The 25,216-nt window shown below is 41.8% G+C and overlaps 1 protein-coding gene across 1 annotated transcript; it reads right to left on the bottom strand.

Annotated features, from left to right (window-relative positions):
* Positions 1-787: 787 nt before the first annotated feature.
* On the bottom strand, positions 788-24,687 carry OPRM1 (opioid receptor mu 1). The gene is made up of 4 exons (XM_030499866.1): positions 23,875-24,687; positions 9,228-9,580; positions 7,777-8,297; positions 788-2,326 (listed from the first exon to the last, which is right to left on the bottom strand). The coding sequence occupies exons 1-4, from the start codon at positions 24,366-24,368 to the stop codon at positions 2,288-2,290; spliced, it is 1,407 nt and encodes a 468-aa protein (XP_030355726.1). The 5' UTR covers positions 24,369-24,687; the 3' UTR covers positions 788-2,287.
* Between the last annotated feature and the right edge of the window lie 529 nt (positions 24,688-25,216).

Genomic DNA, 25,216 nt, shown 5'->3' on the forward strand with positions numbered 1-25,216 from the left:
TTATTTATTTTTGCTAATGCTCTGCTAATAAAATTTGTTTTCTCATATCCTTAGACTATCAAGGCTACAACAACATTACTACTACTAAAAATATTCACAGTCAGGTTGCTCAATTACTTATTGGACCATTGAAACCGAAAATATCTTTAATAATATTAGGCTGTCTGTTGGCAAGTCATAGCATTTTGTTGATGAGCTTCATTCCATTCTAAGTGCAGAAGAAAATAACAGTTTCCATTTATGAAAATTCTGTGAAAGCTGATAAACTTTTGACTAGTCATGAAACTATGATGTTAGTTAAACATATTTCTGATCTATCAGTTAAGACTTTTCAAATGTAATTCAGTTTTGTGAGGTGGTTGTATGTGAGCATGGCAGACTACTCAGAAGCCATCAGATTGTAACGACAATGTATGATGTTAATCCATTTGCGTTTCTTCCATATTCTGTGTTCTTGTTGTCTAAATAATACTGCTGTGGAGCACAAAACCATATGTCTAATTCTTTCTAGCGCTTATCTTACGCTGTTTAAAAATTAGATGCAGAACCTCTTAGAATGGTGATGACTGGTTTAAACTTTAATGACGACTATGAGGAGATCCTGCTAAACTTAATACAAAACTAAATATTAAATCCCTATGACAGCACAGTGGAATTTAAAACAGAAGGGGGGGGGAAATAAGGCACTTCTGCTATATCTAGTTTCGTATTCTGCTGATATACAAGGCTACATATTTAGCTACAACACAGTGATGAAACTCAAATATTACTTTTATTTACAACTTGCAAGGATTTAGCCTTCAATCTTTATTACACAGTCCATGGCAGAAACAAACAAACAAGTTCACATTAAAAGCATATTGTTACATAGATTTTAACTATGAAAATAAGAAACACATTTTGGCTGAAGAAATAAAAGACAAAAAAACCCTGTTCCATCGAGTTATATTTTAGAATACACTTAAATTCATCAAAGTACATTTTCCCCTGATTAACTACTGATGATTTATTTACAAAGCAAGTAACAAATAGTGGCTAGAAAATACCATTTCACCACAAATTATCTAAATGGGTATTTCTATTTTTCAGACTAGAAAACAGCTAAGGTGGTATTTACTTCATTACAGTGTTTCTTTCATAAATCTTAATGTGTTTTTGCAGCTAATACAAAATGGAGATGCAGACTGTATTACATTAGTTAGAAAAGCAAACAGATATGGGTTTGGTTAAGAAAAAAATCAATGTCCAGCAAAAGGTAACTTAAAAAAAACAACCAAATCCAAACCCCACAAAAGGTCTAATGCATTAACTGCTCCAAGCACTTCACACAGGTACATACAAATTCAGAATGTTCAGAATTTAGCATGTTCAGAATGTTGCTCACAAGGCAGCTGAAATTTGAGAAACTACTTGAAAGAGAAGTAGTCATCAGCCTGTGGTAGCTCTGACAGGCTTATAGCTTGATTCCTATTCACATAAGAATTTGTTAATAGAGTCTATGCTGTTTTGGGAGTCATCTGACAGTCAACAACAACATGGAATAATTTAATTTACTTACCTCTTTTAGAAGAAATGATAGCTCACTGTTTTGATTTTAAAGTTTTGGGGTTTTTTTTATGTGAGAAACAGAAGCAGAAGGGGAAGCTTGGAGTTCTGTTTTGTTAAGTAAGCACAGAAAGAAGTATTTTCCCATTGAAATTATGGAACATGCAATCCTTGTAAGAGCAGATCTCTTGAAATGCAAACGTGTTATTCTAGATAATCTTGTGAGACTTCAGCACACAAATAACCTGCACAGAAAACATCTCTACAAATAAATATTAGGAGTAAATCGAGTACCCAACAATATTACAATTTCGTTTCCCATTATTCCCCATCATTAAAAGCTCACCTTCATTTTCCGAACTAGAGTTGTCTAGCCTTTGGATTTTTGTTTCCAACCTGTTTAACACCTCTGTAACTTGTCAAAAGCATGTCAGATCGCTACAGGTACAGTAGCTTTGTTTTAGGTTAATGTATGTATTCCTGGTAAACATGACTTTTGAACACTGGAGCCTGGCAAGCCCCTGTATCTCTTGGCTCTGCTTCCTTTTAAGTTTCCTGCTTCTGTTATGCGCAGTGTAGAAGTGCTGCAGAAGCAATTTTTGACAGAGTGGAAAAGCAGGCACTTTCCTCTGGTATTTTTTTGAGGGAAAGTGTATCCTACACATTCCCATAGCATACGGCCCAGACACACTGTGGCACTGGTGTGCAATTGGTTTGAGAGCTATTGAGGCAGAAGACCCTGTCACGGCAGTGGAGTAGTTTCAGCTTCTTGAAGTTCCAACTGAAAGGAAAGAAATTGCAAATACAATGAACGTTTACTTGATTTCTTCCCACCCACAATTTTGTGTGTGTGTTTGCATGTGTGTTGTTTTGATTTTTCTTTAAGAGGAATTTACTTTTCATTTGCAGCTATTGTCCTGCCATATAAAGCTAAACAGGTAGCCCAGAGAATAAGGCAAGAGTATGCCTTTGTCATGAAGCAACAAAGGCAGAGGAAATGACCATAGTAAAATTTCATGTCTGACCTTCAAAGTCAAAGAAACATTAGTAGAACTGAAATTTGAATTAAAATATATTTCATACCAAGCCAGTTGTTATCTTTTTAGAGGGGAATACTCTATGAATTTCATGAGTATGGAAGGATTTTGCTCCATTCCTGTATTCTTTTTGTAGTAATAGCAGGGGAGTTAGTATTTTAGATTATACATTCTGTGTTCACATAAGTATGCTGGCTAACTTTTGGATTTGCAGTTAAAGTCTAGCTTAATTTCTGTGTGAGATGGATTTATATCAGCAAACAAACCCAGCAACCTCTCAGCCCTGTTTGTCGACAATATCCATGTTAAGTCCTATCTGCATACAGACACAGTAGCACTACAGATGTTTTCATCAGGAAAACCTGCTTACTGCACAGCATGTCCTAAAAGTCTGCAACCCTTTTTTATTGTCCAGCAAATATTGTCCTGCAGCATCAGAACCAGTTAAAAACAGGATGGAAGACACTGCAAATAAAGGATTTACAGTACATAACTGAGTCAGGTGAGGCCTGATAGAGAAAAGAGAGGGAATGTGCTCCCGTAAAAGCAATGGGACATGGGTAAGGATTTTGGAGCAGGGAGAAGGAAAATGCATTTTCTAACTGATTGCTTGTCAAGCACATTCAGGAGAGTGGAGACTGTTAGCACTTCTGATTGGCAGATATATTTCTCCAAGGCCACAACATAACTGAAATGCTTGTTCAATTTAACGTGCTATATTTAGGGATTTTCTTTATTGTGTATTGGGAGTATTTCTCCTCAGCTCCTTTTGTCCTTTTGACCTGATCCTAAATGTGAATGTCCCCGTCTTTTGGAGAAGTCTAGATCCAGGAATGAATTTTGAAGTCCATATTCACCTATCTTTATGGATTAGATAAAAAAGCGTTTCTTTTATATTTTTTTAGCAATTAACTTTTCCTAATTTGTTACGAAAAAAATTGAAATGTTTTGTTCCTCATTTGTTCTAATTCACAGTTTAAGGAATGCCAAAAACACAGGCAACCTTAGAAGTCATCTAGTTAGTTCTGGTCCTCATAGAATAGTTTATTCTTGTTTCCCTTCATGAAATAGTCTAATTAACACATTTTGTTTTCTCTGCTACCTAGAAGATTCAAAAAGGGCCCATCTCAGTGCAAATCAGCTACAAAAGAAAGCCCAGTTATAAGGATCTGTTGAATTTAGACATGCCTTTCATAGATGTCATTATCTTGCCAGAAATGGCCTTTATGAGAAATCAATACTTTATAATTATTATTGAAATAGGAGATATGTATATTTTCTCAAAAATACACAGGCCAGTCTCTATTAATATGGGTAGATTTGAATCTGCCAAGGTTTGGAGTGACAGAATCTGCCCAAGTTTTGAAATGACTCTGCATAGGACTTGCCAGCATTCCCTATGTTTGCAGTCTGTCATATAGCACTGGGAAAATTAAAATGTAAGAAAGTACTTCCTTCATTTATTTAATCAAAGTGAAAGTAGCTTTCAATTTTTCCTTGTTTCAACTAGTTTTTCTTTAATATCATTTTTATTTCTACACATAGCTGCCAACTGAAAAAATAAGGGCAAAACTTTCACAACTGAGCACAAATAGAACCATAGAATGGTTGGAGTTTGAAGGGATCTTACAGATCATCTAGTTCCAGCCCCCCGGGCAACCTGTTCCAGGGCTATCAACATGTTCCAGAAAACCAGGACTTCTGGTTAATGAACATATCTGAGGCCTCATTTTCAGCATATAAGGAGGATTTGCAACTTCCATTATGGCATTTAGACACATCAGTGGTTAAGGAGAAAGCATCAGAAGCTAAAAATACAAAAAAATAGTAACATAGGATGACTAAATAGTCCTGGAAATGTGCCTATACATAATTTACTTAGTTGCTTGGATACATTAAGGTGAGGCTGCTATAAAAACTTAAATGGGTCACAAAGAAACTCACTCACTGGAACAAATTGAATTTCTCAGATTTCTGTAATTATTAATAATCCATTTTCCTAAGTATTTAGGATTATTTTTTAATTAACAGATAGATATCAACAAAAATAAGAAGTATTTGGAAAACATATTTTTCAGGGAAAAAGAACTATCAATTTTAAATTTAAAAAAATATTCAAACTTTTTTATTCTCAGAGAAATTAATACAGAGCGTCTCTGTATAGCTGAAGTAGAAGCTATTTCAGAACAGGTTTCTGCTAGACCTTGCTGGCAAGGTCTTTGTTATGAATCAGGTTAATGTCAATGACATCAAAAGAACCTCAGCCATTTGCAAAAGCTAGTATTTGGGTTTTTATTGCCATTCCCGACTAACATTGGGTCATACAAAAATAAGCTCAAAGTAAGGTGGTTTGCTTTGCAAGCAATTTTTCCAGGATTCCATCACTCCTACTCTCGTTCTAACTTTTCAGGCAAATGCACTTACAAGATTACATACGCCCACCTCAAAGTTAAAGTGAACCATGCCTTTAAGCTCACTTTGGAACAAATGTCACCTATGCATTTCACTGCAAGAGTTAGTTGAGTGTAACACAGGATACATCCCCCTGCAGATGTGAAACACCTGTCTTACAGCTCTTCCAGTTTTTGCATGCCTGATTAGCCACTATCTTTCCTTCCTCAGAACTGTGTTGCTCCACTGAGCACCTACAACTTCTATAAATGCTCACGCCATCGGTGTTATGGATCAGATGCTACTCTGGCAGGTGAAAGAATCTGCATTTCTGGAGGAGTTCTGAACTTGTTCAGCTCTTCCACTTTTTGTATATGTGGAGAAAACAATAATCAAGCTCTTAATCTAAATCTTTTTGGTAATATCAAAGAGCCATAGAGTAGGCCAAAGGCCAATATCTTAACTCATAATAATACAAATATTTATGATGTTTTCTGTTCCTTCTTTTGCACTGATAGAAAACACAGTTGTTCCTTCCACCAGTGAATGCTTATTTTTAAGTGATGTAAGAGTGTGTGAGGCCTTAAGCTATTGAGCGATTGTGTGCTTGCAGTTCTCATTAACTTTAACAGGAGTCAAGAATTCTCACTTGGCAAAAAAGCAACTTGTAGAAACATCTGTTTCTTCAAAAATGACGTGTAGTGTGCTGAGTACTATACAGCACTGCAATTAGAATTCACATCAAATGCTCTCCAAGGCCTTGTCTATACAAGAAAGAGCATGTCAGTGTACCAACATAGATATATTAGCTAGACTTTCTCATACAGAAAGCACTTCAGTGTCTTCCCCTTAACTTCTCTTTATGTATGCGTCTCTCTTCTTAATTTTTTTTCACCACTATTCCCTGAATGGAAGAAAACCCCAACCCAACCAACAAAGAACCCAGCTATGAGATTAGCTTCCTCCTTACTGCCACAATAATGCTCACTTCACTTGCTTTATCCATCCCTGCCTCAGCTGGCTCACTCCCTTGTTGGTATGGGTCTAAAGACCTCTGTGGGAAGGATGATCTTCTATTCTGTGTTTACTCAGTGCCCAGGGAAATACAGACTTAATTTCTGTCAGTCTCTGGACAGTACCACATTAATCTTTGCTAAGGGTAGACGTTTAGAAGCCTACAGTTCTCCTAAAAATAGTATAAAGTTACATAACTAAATGCAGAAAATGGGTACATATACACTGCACTGTAAAAAGTCAGATTTTACTAGTTACAGACACAATCCTGTTGTCAGACACATGAAGAAAATTGACTCCACTGACAGTTACAAATACATTAACAGCTGAATCTGTCTAATAAATTTTCACTACACCTAGTAACTACTACACCTATATACATACATATGTCTATGTGCCTATGTCAAGTTTGGCAGTTCTGCTCCACCACCAAAGTGTGCGTAAATACTGAGCAGGCGCTAACCGATTTGACAGGACACATTTTGGCATGTATGAATCGGATGCTGGTGAATGACAGTACCAACTGCAGATACTGAATAAGGTTTCTCTCTTTAGCCCTCCCCTTTTCTGGAACAATTACTATTTTGTCTGTTTCGAGATGGCAATGTTCTGATTTGGGCTTTTAGGCAGCAGCTGAGTGGCAGGTATGCAACTGCTTTCATGAGAACCCATTGACTTCTGCACCTTGAGGAGGCAGCTAGCTTGCGGCTGAAGCGGCAGCAGTGAGAAACTGGTGCAGGAGCAACCTAAGTGTATTGCTGAAAAGTGATACAGCAAGGAATGAACTAGGCTTTGTGCCTTTTGTTCTTCTTTTTAATGAATTGCAGGGACAACTCAAAAAGTCTTCTAGTGCTTGTAATGTGATTGAGTTGCTTTCATGAATGCTAAGATTTGCTTTCATGTTTTGCTTGATGTTCACTGAGGGATAAGGATTGGAAATTCTCAGGATTAACCATCAGAACATGGATGTTGGACATGTAACAGAAGAGCTTCTTTGTAAAAGCTAAGCAATAGCCTTAATAAAAACCTAGTATCTCTTTCTGTTGTATCTGCTGTGCTGTAAAATCTCAAAGGCTCATACTTCTCAAAGGCTTTTTCTACATGGAAAAGGTATATTCTCAGTATATCTTAAATGGCAAAACGGCACAATACTCCTTAACATGTGCGTATATATTTATATTTTTATATACAGCTCGCTCTATCTCAAAACCCACGTCAGCCAACACAGATAATTACCTGATCCAAGAACTGAATGTAGACAAGCCTTTGTCTACTTCTTGTATGTGTTCCAAGACAAACAAGGCCATGTAGGCCTTCTTTGTACATCAATCAAAAGTGTACAAGCACAGTTTCTTCTCTTTTCTATTCACTGCTGCAGTGGGAGAAGAAGAGATACCTACATTCTCTCCCACTCCTGTCTCCATCAGCAGACAAGGAGTCTGAGTAGAGACATCTGTGATCTCCAACTGGTTCTAAAGCAGTCACCGGTTGTAAACATCCTGCAAATGAAACACTGTTTTGTGTGCTTTGTATATGCATGCACACTGGACCTGGTCATGCAAGGTACTTTTGAAAGCCCTCAGCTTCTGAGCATCAACTAGAGGACAGAACAACTAGCACCATGCAGGACTATGGTCCTGTGTATGCATACACCAATTTCAAACATAACCCTGAAGGTGTTTAGACCTTCAAATAGCTACAAATCAGTATAAACTGTAACTTCAGAATACATGTCATCTCCAAGCTGGAGGCCTGGATCCAGAGATGACATCTCCACTGCTAGTCATACCTGATGGTTAGTCCTGTCCACAGTGTTGGCAGTGGAAGCATGGTCACGAGTGTTTTGTCGGACTCGGGTGGAATTTTGCTGCTCAATGGTTGAGGAAGTGGGGATGCAGAACTCTCTGAAACACCTTTTGAAATTCTCATCTAGAAATGCATAAAGGACTGGATTAAGGCAGCTATTTGTATACCCTAGAGCAATACAGAAGTGCCAGGAAACAGTCTGGAAAGTAGTCTCTGGGATGTTAACCAGGGCTTTAATGATGACGTAAATGTGGATGGGAGTCCAGCAGACAATAAACACCGCCACCACTACAAGAACCATCCTTGTGATTCTCCGCAGATTCCTGTCCTTCTCTTTGGAGCCAGACAACATGCGAACACTCTTCAGGCGTAAAATCATCAACCCATAGCACACGGTAATGATGAGGACTGGCATGATGAAGGCAAAGATGAACACACAGATTTTCAGGAGGTTCTCCCAGTACCATGCAGGGTGGGAGAATGTTAGTGTGCAGTCAATAGAGCCTGCAGAAAAGGGAAAACAGCAGAGAAGTAGAAGTGGGTCAGTTTTTAATTTGTTTTTCTTTAAACCATTTTTATTATATATCATAGGCAAATATATGAAGATTTACTAAGTAAACAGATAAAATGAAGCAATCCATAACCTGTCATTGGCACAAACATTGATAGGCCACACTACTAGAAAATGCGTATGAAGTGTGAGTTACAAAAACAAAAGTGAAGTAACTTTCTGCATTTTATTGCTTGGAATTGCATATATATTGGACAAGACAAAGAGTTGAATTGTCATAAATGCTTAAACTTTGACTCATTTTCACTTTCAGTATACAACCTGGTGAAAAGAAAGATGGTTTAACCATGCATCTGTTCAGAGTTTGGGCATTTCAGGGCAATGGGGAAGAGACTGATGTGACATTTGGTAACTGTGCAAAATGGAAGGTTTGGATTTATGTTGAGATGCTGTCACTTCATGGAAGGTCTTTGAGTACCAGTGATCCAGAACATGCTCTTTGCTTTGTATCACATCCTGCCAGACTACGTGCAACACATCTATGACTGCAAACTTCAGTGGAATATCCTGAGTAAAGCACAGGCTTCTGTGCTGCAGGGCAGTGCATAACTGCCCCACAGCAGAAGGCAGGCAGGCAGAGACACTTTTCCAAACACTACAGTGACTGTGTGGAGCAGCAAGACTCACACAGACCCCCAGAAGCAGCTGGAGCCGCCTCCTGTAAAAGACAGATCACGTGTAGTGCTGTGTCCAGTCAATTACAGCCAGATGCAAAATTGCTGTAGAGGTCCATTGGTACTGGTACCTGCTCTATACAGATTGGAGGTTGGAAGTTAATACAATGCCTCTATGATTAAGTGAAACAATGCATAAAGAAGTTTAAACATCAAAATACTCAATTTAGGAATGAAAGCCAGACTTACCATGCCTGTATTTAGTGGTTGCCATGAACATAACTGGCAGGCCAATGGCAGAAGAAAGGATCCAGTTGCAGACATTGACAATTTTGGCATTTCTGGGGGTACGGAAATCAAGGGCCTTAACCGGGTGGCAAACAGCTACATAGCGATCCACACTCATGGTGCAGAGTGTAAAGATACTGGTGAACATGTTGTAGTAGTCTATGGATATAACAATCTTACAAAGGATGGTACCAAATGGCCATGTTCCCATCAAGTAATTCACACTCTGGAATGGCAGGGTACTTGTTGCTAGGGCATCTGCCAATGCAAGATTGAAAATATAGATATTGGTGGCAGTCTTCATTTTTGTGTACCTAGGAAAAAAAAAAATCAGCAAGGCATGTAAATGACCACAGCTAACAATGTTAAACAAAATTGAGTCCAGTACTCCATCTGTAATGAACTTCCTTCAATCAAACAAGAAGACAAGATGATATTAACCATGTGCATTGAATGTATCAAAGGAACTACCACTCTGGGTGGAGCCTGCAGCCCTTTGCTTCAAGTGGGAATGCTCGCTCTGCTCCACAGTGCCTACTTCATCAGAAGGGTCTTCAACCTCCATTCCATGCCCTTCTTCCTAGATCTGTGCTGCTAACAACCCCCAACCCACCTCCTGAATTCTGAATATGTCACACTTCAATCCCAGCTGAGCAGAAGGAACTTTCTGTGTTTTAATTCCGAATTCCTCCTTAGTTTCACCACATACTTGAAGAGCCCTTCACTGCTTCAGGTCTGTTGTGTCAGCTGAGCAGCACTTGAGATCCGCTTTTTATGAGAATGATATACTTTTGCAGTGTTACACTGTGTAACAGTGTACAGTAACTGTTCCACTCCACTGTACTGTTCCTGGTCGTGCTGCCCTGCCATCCTGATTGCTGCCAGGGTTGCTGGGCACTGTGGCCACCTGGCTTTCAAGGTGTCATATGGCTTGCTCATTTGATAAAGCTTCTTTCTGTTTCTGCGAAGTAACCAGTACTGCGTTTGACCAAACATTTTAAAATTTATAGAGAGATTTGCAAGAGGAATAGACCATTTGAAAAGATCTTTCAGGCAACATGCCAGGGAAGACAAAGTGTAAAATACAGTATTTAATGTTTTGGGTTTTTTTCCGTCTGACTTTGATCTCTTCAGAACATGAGTCAGCTGCAAAAAAGAAACCCCAGTGATGGGGCTGTGCAGGCAACACACGTTTGGAACTTTTTTGGTAGGGTGTGGAGAAATGCAGACTTCTTGCCGAATTCATCTAGATGGCTTTTATGATATACATCAAAAGAAGTTTGTATTGGCTTTGTTCTCTCATTTTCTAGCACTGTGCATGAGGAGCCAGTAACAACCCTAATTTCAATTTAGGTGTTTCTTTAAAAAAAAGTTGTCAAGTAGATCCAAGCTCTTTCTTGACTGCTGCCGTGAGAAGTTATGATCTGAGCATGATACTTCAAAGCTTTAAATAAAACTTCTATTCTAAAAGTACTCTAAACCCTTTTCTTACAGAAGCACTCCATTTATCCAACACCACTGTAACATTAACTGGGGAAGAGGCAGATGTTGCAAGCAACCGTGCCTCTCTGCGCTGGGAATTATTTAGAAAACATGTATTTGGATTGCAGTTTGGGAGAGGTACACAATAAGCTGCAGCTCTAAAAAACAGTTTGAAGGGAAGAAAAAATATTTTCTGGGCAATTTGCTGGAGAATCTTGCAGAGGAGAATGAAAATAGCAATGGTTTTATATTGACTTTACCATTACCGAGAATGAAAATGTTGTACTACGCCCTCTTTTTGCCCTGTCTCCCGTTTATCAAAAATGATAGACCTCTACAGGTCTGACAACAGATTCAGGACTAGCTAAGATTGTGTTCAGAGAGCTAACCTGGAGGTTTGATTGCATTGTGAGCTGCTCAGGCAGCAACAGCAGCGGAGGGACAGTGGCTCTCACTTCTGCACAGAGAGGAAAAGGCGATGAGGATACTGTGCCCTTATCCTGGCTGCTGATCCCTACTCATCCCTCGGCTGATTGCCCTATCTTTATGGCTGGACAAGAAAGCACCCTTTAGGTATACTGCTCAGCGTTGCCGACATCATACATGATTCTGGCACACTTCTGTCTGGAGAACACACCATTAGATAATAATGATATTGGGTTTTTTACCAGCAATTAAAGCCATCCTTATGATTTAAAGGGAATGCTTCATAGAGAAAAGAAATAAATTTATCAACCAATACAGAAGTGACTCTCAGGTTAGCATGCCAGAGGATAGGGAGGGAAAAACTCTGAATAAATGGAATAAAGTTTCTTCACTGGGACTGGCATGGGCCTTATCCTCCTTAAATGCTATATGTTTTCTGGTTTTGCAATCTTGCTTTCATTGTCAGTCTAAGCTTAAAAGTTCTTGGACTTATTTTGTTAAATGGGCTCTACAGGCTATTAATGAAGGATTTTACTTGATGTAGTCTGTAATCTTTATATTACTAACCATGCTGTTCTCACAAAGAAAGGAAGCAGAGCTTTTGTGGTGATAGTATTTACCTCCACAATTGCCTGATCAACAAGAGCCTACTGAAAATCACAGTATTCTTTTCAGTGACTTCTATGGGATTTGGGTGTTTCTCTGTACTGAATATTTCAAGATTTTATAAAGGGCTTATTTCTGAATGGTACCTTTTGTTTAATATGTTTTTCCAAATAAGTAGATTATCAGTATCCTCAGGATTACTTTTTTGGTACAAAGAAATAAATACTGAAGCAACTCATTAAAAGTAATTTTAACAGCATGAAAAATAACAGTCTCTCAAAATGCAGCTCTTCAAAGATTCGCTATTAGTTGCTATTATATCTTTTGCTAAGGTATCCATCTACCTATTTGAACAAGAAGCACAAAAATTTCCATCATCCAGATATACACGTGTATGTGATGAGATTTCTGTACTTCAGAGAAACTGGATTTCATATGTAATTAAAGCCACTAGAAACCTGTATGACATAAAATGTCAAAAATATGTGTTTATAAACACACTTTTTAACAGATACTTTTCACACTTTCATTGAAGGCCACTAGAAAATCTAAAAATGAACAGATGTGTAAAAGAAGAGTCTTACATGCAAACCTGTGAAAATCTGAATAATGGTATTTAGATTACATTGAAATTTCAGCATCTACGCCACTAAGTATATTAAATTTTGCATGACAGTGAGCAAGGTTGCAAGTGAAGGCAGAAGTTGGCTTTGGGCAACATTACTTTTATTTTTACAGCTCTAATAGATTAGAGAGATTATAATAGAGGATTACTAATAGAGCAACTGAAAGAGCAGTATTGAGCTAAATATTCACCAAAAAAATGCTGCTCTTGATAAATATTCAAATCAATTATGCTCATAATACTGACACTAGTATGCACTTTCTAACTCCTTGATGCAGGTTTTGTATCATAAAATATCTATGTTTATGAAGCATTTTTTTGTTGGTGGTAGTAGTAGATAATCAGATTTACAACAGTAGGAATATACTTTATGTCTGTAGGGAAAACTCAGCCTTGCCTTCATCTTCAACCCAGCAAAGCTTTAAAATAGACTTGAAGTTTGACGATCTGAGCTGTAGAGGCCCTCTCAATTGGGATTGGCTTGGAATAAGATAAAGCAATAGAGAAAAGTATGCAAATCCTGCTCACATAGTCACCAAGTTCCTAGCATTCAAGGATAAACAGAAAGTCTTGAAATGACCTCTTCAACTGGCAGCCCATGGGCCACTTGTAGTTTGCAAGATAAAGAAAAGGTTCACCAAACCAACCTAGAGAGACACCCAGCTCCATTCCACAAAGTGTAACATCTCGAGCAGGAGCCACGAACACCTTCCCTTCTACCTCACAGCCATGTGACAAGAGAGATGTGAGCACAGTTGTGCCTCTCTCCCTTTCTGCAAGACACATGCCACAGCTCTTTTTCTGGTCTGCAAACTGCACAGGTTTAGCCACCACCTTATTACCTCCAAAATTTTTGAAGAGTCTTTTCTTTAAAGGCTCCATGGCTCAGAAGTAAAGAACAAGTAACACAAAGACCATCTCTTTTCTTAAAAAAGAATTAAATTTTTAGTTTGCATCACACTTTATCAAAAGCTAATAGACACAGTTGGTATACTGCCACCCAAGTCTTGTCCCTACTGCTTCTTGGACAAGCTTTTTATATCCTTGTGGATTGTTGAAATATATCCTCTTCTAGACTCTTCAGCCCTTTTGTACCAGATCGGTTTTGCAACATCCTTGTACTACTAGGTTCGTGCAAAGAAGCCAGAGGTCCACGTTTAGCCCAATTAATATAGTAATACATACAATTACAAATTAATTTGAAAACTTCTCCTATCTGAATAACAACCATGAGAAGCAAAGCAGAAACAGTCTTCTGCACATAGGAAATGGGCTGGTCAATGATAGATTGGTAATAAGTACTTTCAGCAACACAAAGGCATGCAAGCTTTTGTCCACAGAATGCTAATTTGGAGACAAAGACCACTTCAACTGATCTGTGTTTAAGTTCAATGAAAAATGTATGAAAAACTGGCTAAATTACGGGAGATTAATTGCAGAACAGAGTCATTCATGACAATGTTTGGCTGCTGAAGGAAACAACAGCCAGCAATTAGGTTTTGCATACAGACGACCTGATGTAACTCTTGTTGATGCTTGATGTTAGCGTTTCCAATTCATGTTCTCCTTGCATAAATGACTTGTCAAACAAATCAAGAATCATTATGTGCATACATTAGATTACCTGAGGTCTCCTTGGGTGGGAAGATATAAACACGTGAAGTATGCCTAGTTGAACCAATTTAAATGAACATTTATTTCCGTAGCTTTTCTGGTGCATCTTTATACGCAACACAAAAACAATCTGAAAGAGGGATTTTTTTTGTGTGTGCGTGCTTTCCTGAGATATACTTTCAGGTTTTGTTAAGCCCCTAAAGCTTTGCAAAGGTCATGTCGTATCCAGGACAGTCTGGAAAAATCCTCAAAAAATTCTTCTGTTTGCCAATCCAATTAGTATGTTTGACACTGAAATGAAGTCTCAGCTAGGCCATATTCTGGAAAGTACCTTTGAGCTAAGGAGACTCAAACGATGGACTTAGCTGACAGCCATTCTATTTTTTTGTTCTTTTTCTTTCTTTGCATGGTAGTGGGTTTCTATAGAATGGAAGACCCATACTGTATTTCAGCCACAGATAAGACTTGTGCTGTGGCAGACTGCTACCTATTAAAGTTTTGAAGACATATATTCTGGATGAGTTTAACTTACCTGTCTGGGACCATATGATTTAATCAGCTTGAAGATTTAGTTTTGATTTTTCTATTCATGAGTAATTCAGAATGCTTATGCCTTAAGCCATTAAATTCAAGCTCTGGGTACAAGCACCATAAATTTTTGTACAACCCCTGCATGTTACTAGACAGTGAGGCCACCCAGATTGGAGGTTCCATATTGTGGTTAACAATCTACTCATTCTTTCAGCTTATGTTTTTCTGAACAGGAAAACAGCAAACAAATAAAAAAGCCCCAAACCTCCAAGAGGTATAACATTATAGCAGAAAATGTTCATACTTGGCTACAATGAAATTGTGAAATCTGCAGCACAGTCACTTACTTCCTGCACTGATCCTGAGTTTCGGGTAAAAGCTGAATTGGGGATGGGAGAAAGGTTTCACTGCCTTTAAGAAAGACAGAGGCAGTGACTGTTTCTTCCTGTTAAAGCCTTGCATCCTGACTCCCAGCATGGCACTACCCGGTCACTGCTGTGACCTGTGATGGTGGTTTAATTAGACAGATGAAAAAACATATGAATATCAAGCATCACGTCAGGTGTCAAGGCATGACCCAGTAAGATCTAAAATCTCAAGGCCTAATTATTTGACATACTTGGTCGGGAACACAGCAAGGCCTTCACATACAATATGCTGGAGCAGCCTTTCCCTCCCTTCCTCACACACCGGCAAGGGGATGTCCATTTTCTGAAGGAGTTCGAATGTATGTGCTGAATGTGGATCTGAACATAGGACAGGTAACTACTGGACTGTAGTTGCTTCAGCTGCTGCCTCCTTTCTCCCTAATACTTTGTTCTCCCACTGCCAAGTTCCTTTTTCACTTTATTCTCCTCCACAGCACAAACGAAATTAAGCCAGAATTTCACCAAGGTTTACTTCCCTTGGGTTATTTTGCTAACATCTGTAACTTCCCAGCTTGTCTCTTCCTTGGATAAGGCCAGTGTCAAGTGATGTGCAGCTCCACCAGCATTTGCTTACAGGACCCAGGCAGGTGAAGTAACCAGAGCAAATAACTTCTTATGGCTCAGGGCCATCTCTCCTGTACTCAGCACCAATTAGTGACTTCTCTCACACCTCAGCTTTGGGAGAGCTAAATGAAAGCCTTTAGGCAGAGTCAACTTTCTTCAGACTCTGGTGCCAGTCTTTTTGGGAATGCTGTGGCACCAAGAGAGCTGAGAGAACATCTGACTCATTCTGTTTTCAATTAATTACAATACTGTGTTGGGCTTTGGGCTAAAACTCACTTGTTTTCTTTATGGCTCTTCCTGCTTCTCTGCTGCTGAAAGGCACCATATAGAGGTCCTCTTTCTGCTATTTAGTTTAAATCGGTGAGTTTCGTCCCTTCCCAGAGAAAACAAAGCAAGCTTCTTTCTTCATAAAAAATAGCTATTCTGGGAAGGAAGGCTGGTCCTTTCCCTTGATGTCTGACTGAGAGGATTAATGAGCAAGGATATTACTTCAGACAGAAAACACAAATTCCACAGTAGTCGTAACAGGTAACTATTTTATTACTTCTCTCTTATTATTTTCATGCCTTTTTTAATTACATGTATATGCAAAATATCCTGGCAGAAATCTGTGCAAAATAAAGCTGCTGTGATGCATTCTTTCTCTTTTTTCAAGAAGGGGGGGTGTGTGTGACACCAGCCACTAACAGGTTTTTATAGATATATTCCTATCAACTGCCATACAAAATTTTTTGATGTTGCAATGTCTTATAACTCCTATTACCCTAATTTCTTTTTCTTTCCCCAGACACCATAAAAAGCTACATAATGATAAAAAAAAAATGACTATAGTATGTATGATCCAATGCCCAAACAGTCGTCTGGTGGTACACTTCCTTCCCTTCCAGCCTAGGGATGGAAATGGGGGAAAAATTATCTGCTAATTATTCCAGGATGTAATCTGGCCTGTTAGTTAAACCACCTCTAGCTGAGTCTTTGTTTGCCTGGTGCTGAGGCATATATGGGTCTCCAGCAAAGGTTGCTGCTTTCGCTATTCCTGTGTAACACTTGTCTCTGAAATAAATCAATGGTGCTAAAAGGCTAACTCCAATATATTGCCATTATGCAGCAGTAGGTGCTTTTTGCTGAAGTTTTTGCTTTGCTAGGAAGACATGGAAATGAAAACTGTCGTTGCCTTCAACTTAACCTTCTCCCCTCTGCCTCCAGGGAAGCATGATCGAGAGTAAACCCACTGACTGTATCTATGATAGCTGCAGTGACATTTTTCTAGGGGAGGACAAGTTAACAGCTATTTTCTCTGGGTTCCAGGTACTGGTGCCCTCCTCCTGGTTTGTAGATTAATCACCTCAGGTGAGGACTGTACATGAAACATCCCCTGCTCAGCAGGGAAGCTTTTGTTGACAGTTTTACTGCTCGTAGATGTGAGATCCTCTAAGGTATACTGGGGAACAGCAGTGGTAATCCCCCCTTGCCAGAGAGTATCAGGGAGGTAGCATGGGGCTCGAGGCAAGGCCATAGACTGTACAGATCAAAGTAATACTAAGTATACAAGGCATAGTCTCTCGCATGCAAGCGACTGGAAAGCTGTCGAGTGTGTCTGGAAAGGAGCGACAGAGGTGAAGCAAAGGGACTGGAGAGAGAATAAATACAGAGGAAGACTTGCCTGTGATAGGGGAAAGGGAAAGCAGGCGTGGAGTCAGGTGTGACAGAAGGGAGGAGTTATGTCTTTTGAGAGGACTGGATCAAAAGTATCGGGAATCATGGATGACAAGGACGAGATTGCGTCTGAAAACGGAGCTCTGAGGGAGGTACCGAGAGCTTCACCTTATGAGAAGGATTTGGGTAACTGGCTTCTTGAATGATTGTCCCAAAGAGGCAGCACATCCCAGGGCTGGAGGTTAGCACCACACAAGGGAAAAACAGAAGATACCCTAACTGCTGCTCCCTGTTCTCCCTTAAGAAAAGGATTCTTCTCGGCTGGGATTGTTCCATAAGACACAATGAGGAGGAGATGGTCTGTTTCACACAAACATTTTTGTTTTGAAGTTTTATTCCTGATCTGAGATACAAGATCTTACAGCTGATAATTGAACACTTCTCAGTAAGAAGGTGGAAAAAATACGCTATTTCATGTCTTTCACAGTTACTTGATTAGCTATAGACTGTCATCCCTACCTTTTTCATCATGGAAATTCAAAGGAAAATATAAATAAAATATAAAAGTGTTTAACATTAAACGGATGAATGAGAATGCTTCTTAACACAGGTGGGCTAAGCTGTGAAACTCCTTGCTAGTGAACACTGTTAAAAGCCAACTTCTAAAAAAAAGAGCAGAGGCTTTGAAAGATAATGATGGCATCCCCATTTATAATACCAGAAACCCAAACTCCATGGCACAAACCAAAGAGGGCTCAGACAGTTATAAAAATAACATCATTTGAGATCACTCTAACCATAGCAATTCAGAAAATAGTTGCTTTTGGGTTTAAAAAAAATATAATGAGTAGATTTGTATTTTGAGAGAATCATCAAGGATTGAAAACTTGGTTTCAGTTGGAATCATAATGAAAATAATTTTTTTTTTAATTTCTACAACAGAATCTCTACAACATCCATCTTAGAACTCCCAAGCTTAAAAATAACCAACTTTTAGAATTTTTAACCATGTTTCAGAATTCTGAAATTTTACTTTAGAAAATATTTGTTTCAAAGCAGCTTTGTTTAGGAGTGGTAATATTTGTGACCTTTTACTTCCAACTTTATTTTTGATTCTGATTTTTTGGGGACTGCTGCATGTTAGAAAAGTCCGCAAAATATACCGAATAAATGCTCATGCAAAGTGCATCTTAGAAAGTCTCTCTGCAGCTTGACAGACTGTTAGAAGGATTCTCACACAGTGACGCCCCTGTTTCTTCCACTTTTGACTAAAGACCAACCGCTGGCTGTAGATGGAAAAGAGATTAGAAAGCTAGGTGATGATTCTGAGCCATTTGGGCTTATATCATGTTATGTTTGAGATTTTTGTAAATATGTCACCTTTTGATCTAGAAAAAATTATAAAAGCTTATCAACAGTGTTCAGCAAAAGCTATGCCTGATGATTTGAAAAAGTACTGCAAGTTAAAATGAAATAAAGCAGTACTTCAGGATTATGTTAGCTAATGAGCTCATTAGTAATTAGTTTGCTAATAATTATGTAATATAAACAATATGTGCTTACACTATTTTCTAATTTTACTGAAGCCATGAAAAGTTGGTACAATTTGACTTATTTTTATAAGAAAATTAAAAACAAATCGGGAAGTGTTTAACATTATTTTTCATGGCAGCCATTACCAAAATACTCCAGGAAAAGTACAGCGGGATCAAACCAGCTTTTTTAAGAGTTACTGAGTGAGAAGGAATGTTTTCTGCCCAGAAGTGCCTGGTGGCAGCCACTAGAGCAGGTGGGTCTGCCCTCCTGGACCAGGCATGTGTCCCGTGTGCGACAGCTCGCTGGAACCTGGGCCAGGCACAGGGGTCTGGAGACAAGTGTTGGGCTACAGAGCTCTCACTCATCGCACAGTCAGCTCTGCTTCCTCAAGGAGATGGGGGTTATCCCCAGGTTGCAGGCTTGTGTATTTTCAGCCAAATTTTGACCATATCTGTATCAATATGTTTTTTCTTTTTTTTTAATTAAATACAAAGGTATACATGCTATTTTAACTGTCTGATTCTCTTGATCTTGGGGCAGGGAGAGGAGCCACTTGCCAGTCAAACATTTACTCACTAGCAGAGGCTGGTAAACTTCCACCACAAACAGTGTGCAAACAGGGACACCTGCCTTCCTGCAATATGGGGTGCTGAGTGAGGGTCACCCCCTCTCTATGCTGCTCATCTAATTCAGCTTCTATGCTGTTCCTGACCAACCTGACTCCCTCAGTTCTGTCCCCACATCTGCTCTGACTTGTGCTGGTGAGCAGCATCAATTCATAACTGGCATGACTTGTTAAGGCTGCTGTGGCTTCACTTAACAGCTCTTAGCAATGGGGTGGAACCTTTGCAGAACAGTGGAACAGCCAGGACACACATTTGCACATGCAGTGCCATCCAAATGCAGAGAAGTTCATGCAGCTGTGGACAGGAAAGAAAACAATGAATGTTACACACTTCTTGTTTTCTAAAAGTTCCCTGATCTGTGCTGCTACAAGAGATGCCGTCAGCCTGCTTTCACACTGCATCCATAAATCCATGTCACCTTCCAAAGTACCCCTGGTTTTTAGAAAAACTTGCTTTGCTTCAGTCACTTTCAAGCTTGTGATAATTTTCAGTTTATTCCTCTAAACAGACTCTCTCTGTTTCCTATCTCATGACCTCTTTCCAAATTCCTCACTTTTCCCTTTTTGTGTATTTATTCCTCCGGTGATATCAATTCTTTCTACAATGGAAATTTCACTCTAAATTCCCTTCTACTTAGTAAAACAGTTTTCCTAAAGTGTGAGCTGGGCTGAAACACTTTCAGTACTTCATTGCTTTCAGTACTGCATTGTCTTTCTCAGATTAGATGATATTTCAGTCACAGCTCTTTTTTTCAAAACACTATTAAGAGGCTGTTTTGAGAAACACGAGAAGAAATCTCTTCGTTTCAGAAAGGGCTTCTTTCCCCGGTCTATTCCTTCTTTATTTACTTAAAAGCAGATTAATTGTTTACTCTAATGAAGCAAGACATTTCCTTCCGCCTGTAAAGGATCATGGAGAACCAGAGGCCCCTTTGTTTATGGTATGTGACAAAATTAATAGCAAAGCAATGAAGGAATCACTTTTGACTTGACTGACTTTAGCGGCTGTTGGTGGAATTACAGTCCTCTCAGGGCATTTGACATCACGGAGGCCTGGGGCCTCGGAGAGCTATTCGTCTCCACCAGACCGGCGGTGCTGAAGATTTTCATCTATGATCTATTACAGTTTTCCAGCATATTGCCTTAATCACAGGGCATATTCTTCTTCCCACTCTAATGTGTGACTAATATCCCACTGACTTGATGAGAAAGCTGGAAAAGCCTATAGATTATGGTGTAAATTAATTTAGTACCACATGGTACTAATTGTACACTGTCGTGTTGTACTCTGCAGCAGCTAGAAGCAGCATTTGCTGTTGACACAGCCATAACAACACTGTATTCATATCAGTAATTTACACTTACACAAAGCACATGAGGAAAATAGGTAATAAAAAAAAATCTACAGATTTTTCAGATTACAGGCTGGCAGTAACACCTGACTATTACTGCTGTCACTCAGAAGGCATTTTTTTTGTACTTGACAAAAGAAACAGCTCAGTGTTAGTAACATGGGGTTCAGCCTCACATACTACAGCTGTAACATGTAAATATTAATTCCAGGATGAAAGTATTCAGATGAACAGGAACCATATGGGAGAATGAGTGGATGAGATATATTAATTATATATATTGAGGGATGTATACATTGGAAATCCATGGACCTGCTTTGCATGAAGAGCCTGATTTTTGTATCAATAATGACAATACATTTCTAACTCCCTGATGGATGTATCTGCTTTCTGATCTCCATTTGCGCCAGCTGGGGTAACAGGGTAGCAGTGTGGACTGATAGTGATAGTTCCACAACAGGCAGGCACTTGCACGGCTCTGGCTCCAAACCCAAGGATCTGCTTCATGCGGAACAGTTTTAAGAATGTTTATAAGAATAATGGTATTATTACAAAATATTACTAAAGAAGCCGAGCATTAGATATTAGTATGCAGCACACTGAATATGAAGTCACTGTTGCTTTCATTAGGGCTGGATGCTGAAAAGTGAGTAAGGACAGAGTTTCAAATATCTAAGCACCTACCTCCCAACAACTAGTATTTTCAAGGAAAACTAGATACCAATATAACTTTACAATCCTATTTTTGTAGTCTCAATTCTTCTCAAAATGAATACAAACTTCAATGTTTTGTTCTTCCTAAGCAGACATGGTATGAAAGGTAGATGAAGAAGGGGAGCTTTATATAATGCCAAATTCAATCCAGTAAAAGTTTTGCCTCCTATCTGTAGCTGGATCCAAGGATACAGAAACATGAGCACACATGATCACCATTTCATATACGTGCATATGACTGGGAATACTGTCATATAATACAGCTTGAAACAGGAAATAAATCACAAAGTTCCCTATCGCTGTCCAAATACACTATACCTACAGAGAAGCACAGAAAGGAAATGCATTTTTATATTGCTTAAACCGCAGATCCTATTCAACCATTAACATGTAAACTCTTTTTCATCCCGAATTGGTAAACAGCTGCATGACATTTATTGGGAAGGAACCAAAAGCTGTTCTTGCACAGGAGACCTGGGCTCAGTCCTGCCTTTGCTATAGAATTCCTGGATGGTTTTGGAGAATCCATTTAATTCATTTGTGTTTTCCTTTGTAAAATGAAAATCTGTTTTTGCTTTCTCCTATTTCTCCTGGCTTTTATTTTTAAGATGCAATCTCACGGAAAGATGCTTTCTTTAGATAGAAATCTAAATGCAAGTGCCTCATTCAATTTGGCTTTGTGGTGCAAGTGTAATTTAATTAACTAATGTAAGAAATATAAACCTAGTATGGGTTATGCCTGATAGAAATATATCATTCCAGGGACAACCTGTGGCATATTTCTCTGCTGACAGCCATCCTGGCTTTGTTACAGTGTGCATCTGCTTTTCCTCCCAGAGGAATGCATTCAGCACGGCTCAGCCGATTGCAGTTATGTCGCTGTTCAGAGCCTTTTCTGCAGCTCTATCTGATGCACATAGGCAGCTCGACCCTCGGACTGACCAAAACCACAGTGCAGAAGAGAACCTCCGCAGCTCCATGCATTCAGAATGCAGCCTCTAAAGTATAGTTAAACCCACGAGGTTTCAAAACTACTGTAGTTTGGACTACCGATGCATATTATGCTTGTTGCCATCAGGTCTCTGAGCTGCACAGCCTTTGCAGTGACATCTCACACATGCCGAAGGAGTCATCCTCCACGGCACTCTACCTTGACCTCTGTCCTCATCTCTGGTTTTCCACAGCTCGCACTGTCAGGGCTGCACCCACCATGAGGCCACCCTGATGCCACAGGCCTGCTGGGCATCAACCCCTGCTCCTGCCCGACGGCTCCTTGCGGCCACGGCACCCATCCCCGACGGCTGCTACCCCTACTCCTTGGGAAACACAGGGCTCAAAGGGAGAAGGGACGTCTTTTACGTCTGGGGAATCTGGCAGTGCTGGGGCTGCCCCGGCGGGGAGGGAGCGCGCCCCTGGGCACCGCAGCAGCAGCGCCCGCTGGGTTCTCCAGAGCTCAGCGTATGCTGGATTCGGAAACGACGAGCAGCCGCGAAGGACGAAAAGCTTGGTCAGCCACGTCCTGCCGCTTCCCACTGCCCCGCTCCCGTCCCACCCCGCTCCCGGTCCCGCCCCGCCGCTCCCGGGAGGTGGCAGTGTGCCCCCACGGAAGCGCCCGCCCCGCTCCCAGCGGGCAGAGGAGCCCGGTTGAGCTCGCTCTCGCTCGTTTTTCGCCGATCTACGGACAGGGGATTTCTCGTGCATGAAAGGCACACTTGTCAGCGATCTGTAAAACGCAGGTGGCTTCAGGGTGAGAGAGTAGAGAAGTCCTGCAGCTCAGCCGGGAAACCGGGATTACGGACAGCGGTCGCGATCCTGGCGTATTTATTACACGTGTATACGCATGTATGTACTAATACATATATAAATGTGTATGAATATAAACATATATCAAGACTTGGGGCAGAAGATCTATAAACTCTGGCAGGGGGAAGCGTTTAGCCGCGATGCCATTTACATTTTGCTTATGCGTTTGGGGTGGAAGACGCGGGGATGCGTGTCGGGTGTCCGTATGAGACCCCGAACCTGCAGACGCTCATAGGCAGCGGCTAAAGTCCCCTTAAATCCTTCCTCCTCCGCGGCCAGGTGCGGGAATTCAGGCCTCGATGGCCACAGCAGCTCACAGAGGTGCTGCAAGTGCGGAGGGTCCGTAGAGCATCCCCGGACCACAGCGGTTTCTGACGGACCGCCCAGCCCAGCCGGTGCTCACGGCCCCGCCGCAAGTTTCTCTTTCCCCGTCACCCGCTTCCTTAAAAGCCCTCTTCCCTCTCCCGCGGGAGCAGCAGCCCCTCCGACCCCCCCCCCCCACCCAGGGCGAGCCTTCGCGCTGCCTGCCGGAGCGGGACCGCAGCATCCCCCGCCGGGACGCCGGCAGCAGCCCGGCTCCCCGGGCCGCGCGTCCGCCCCGACGGCAGCGGCCGTGGGCTGCGGGACAGGGCGGGGCGGCACTCACCTGACGATGACATACATGACCAAGAAGTTGCCGAAGAGCCCCACGACGCAGACCACGGAGTAGAGGGCCATGATGGCGATGGCCGTGACCACCGAGGGGCCACCGCCCGCGGGCGCGCAGGGGCCGCCGCCACCCGCGCTGCCGTTGGCGCCGCCGCAGGGCTCGGACCGGTTCCAGCCCGCCGAGGTGTTGCCCCAGGCTGCCGGTGGCGCGGCCGCGCAGGGGGGCGCGGAGGGGCGGCAGGCGGCCGCGGAGGCATTGGCGGCGAAGGGCACCTCTAGGGCGCCGGCGAGGAGCGGCGCGGAGCCGTTGCCCAGCAGGTAGGCGACGGCCATGGCGCGCAGCGGCGTCAGCGCGGCCACCGGCTCTCCGCGCCCGAGGGCTGCCCGGCGCGGTGCAGTCGCGGTGCTGTCGCGGTGCTGCCGCGGTGCCGGGGAGGCGGCGGCAGCGGCGCCCGCCCCGACGGCGCGCCCCGCCGCTGGGTGCGGGCACATGTGTGCGGCGGGCGGGGCGGGCAGGGGAGGAGGGGCCCGCGGCGGCGGGAGCGGCAGAGGCGGCGGGGAGGCGGGGCTTTCACCCCCCAGCTCCCGCCCGGGCAGGTGGGGCACGGGCAGCCCCAGTCGCGGCCGCCTCCTGCGGTGAGCGGAGCCGCCGCCGGGCGCAACGGGTGCATAGCGGCGCCTGCCCGCCCCGTCGCGCCGCTGGAAGGCCCGGGGGAGCGGGGCCGCCCCAGCAGGTTTCCCCTTCCCTGCGGGAGGCACTTGACAGCAAAGTGCTTAAAATGTTTCCTTTCCGAGAGCCACAGGCACGGGTGGCGAACACAGAAAGTACCGGGAGAGGCTGAGGCTGAGGACTGGGGCAGGGAGGAGGTTAGCGATTAACGTAATGAGTCAGGGATCTTGACAAAACGATGTCTTCTGTGATTATAGAGATTGCTGAACCTTGCGGTGAAGTGTACAGCACCATGCTGGGAAGAGTTCCAGAGCCTCAGGGATGCTCTCCCCTAGACATTGGTGTGATTGTTATCGGATGCGATAACACAGATAAGGAAGACATCAAAACTGATCCCTGAACTGTACTGCTTGAGTCGCACACCGCTTCTTTCCATCAGCCCATTTCTGTGGTCAGGTTGTTTCAGATGGACATGGAGTTGCGTCTCCAGGAGCGGCTGCTGTATGGCCAATCATGAATTATTAGGACTTGGGTCTTCTGCTGTCTCATCAATGAAATCAGAGGGGATCCTTAGTAAGGCAGAAAAAGTACGTCCTAGTAAGCAGGAAGGAGATAGAGTGGCAGTGATTGCTCCTGCTGCCTCATCGTGGACGCACACTTAGTGTGTCTG

This window comes from Strigops habroptila, chromosome 10 (assembly GCF_004027225.2).
Source record: "Strigops habroptila isolate Jane chromosome 10, bStrHab1.2.pri, whole genome shotgun sequence".
Taxonomy (NCBI): Eukaryota; Metazoa; Chordata; class Aves; order Psittaciformes; family Psittacidae; genus Strigops; species Strigops habroptila.

Coding starts and splice junctions, on each gene's coding strand:
- OPRM1 (XM_030499866.1), bottom strand. CDS start 24,368: ATGTGCCCGCACCCAGCGGCGGGGCGCGCCGTCGGGGCGGGCGCCGCT. Junction 9,581..23,874: donor GTCATGTATGTCATCGTCAG/GTGAGTGCCGCC, acceptor TTTTTTTCCTAG/GTACACAAAAATGAAGACTG. Junction 2,327..7,776: donor TGGACAGGACTAACCATCAG/GTATGACTAGCA, acceptor CTTTCCTTTCAG/TTGGAACTTCAAGAAGCTGA.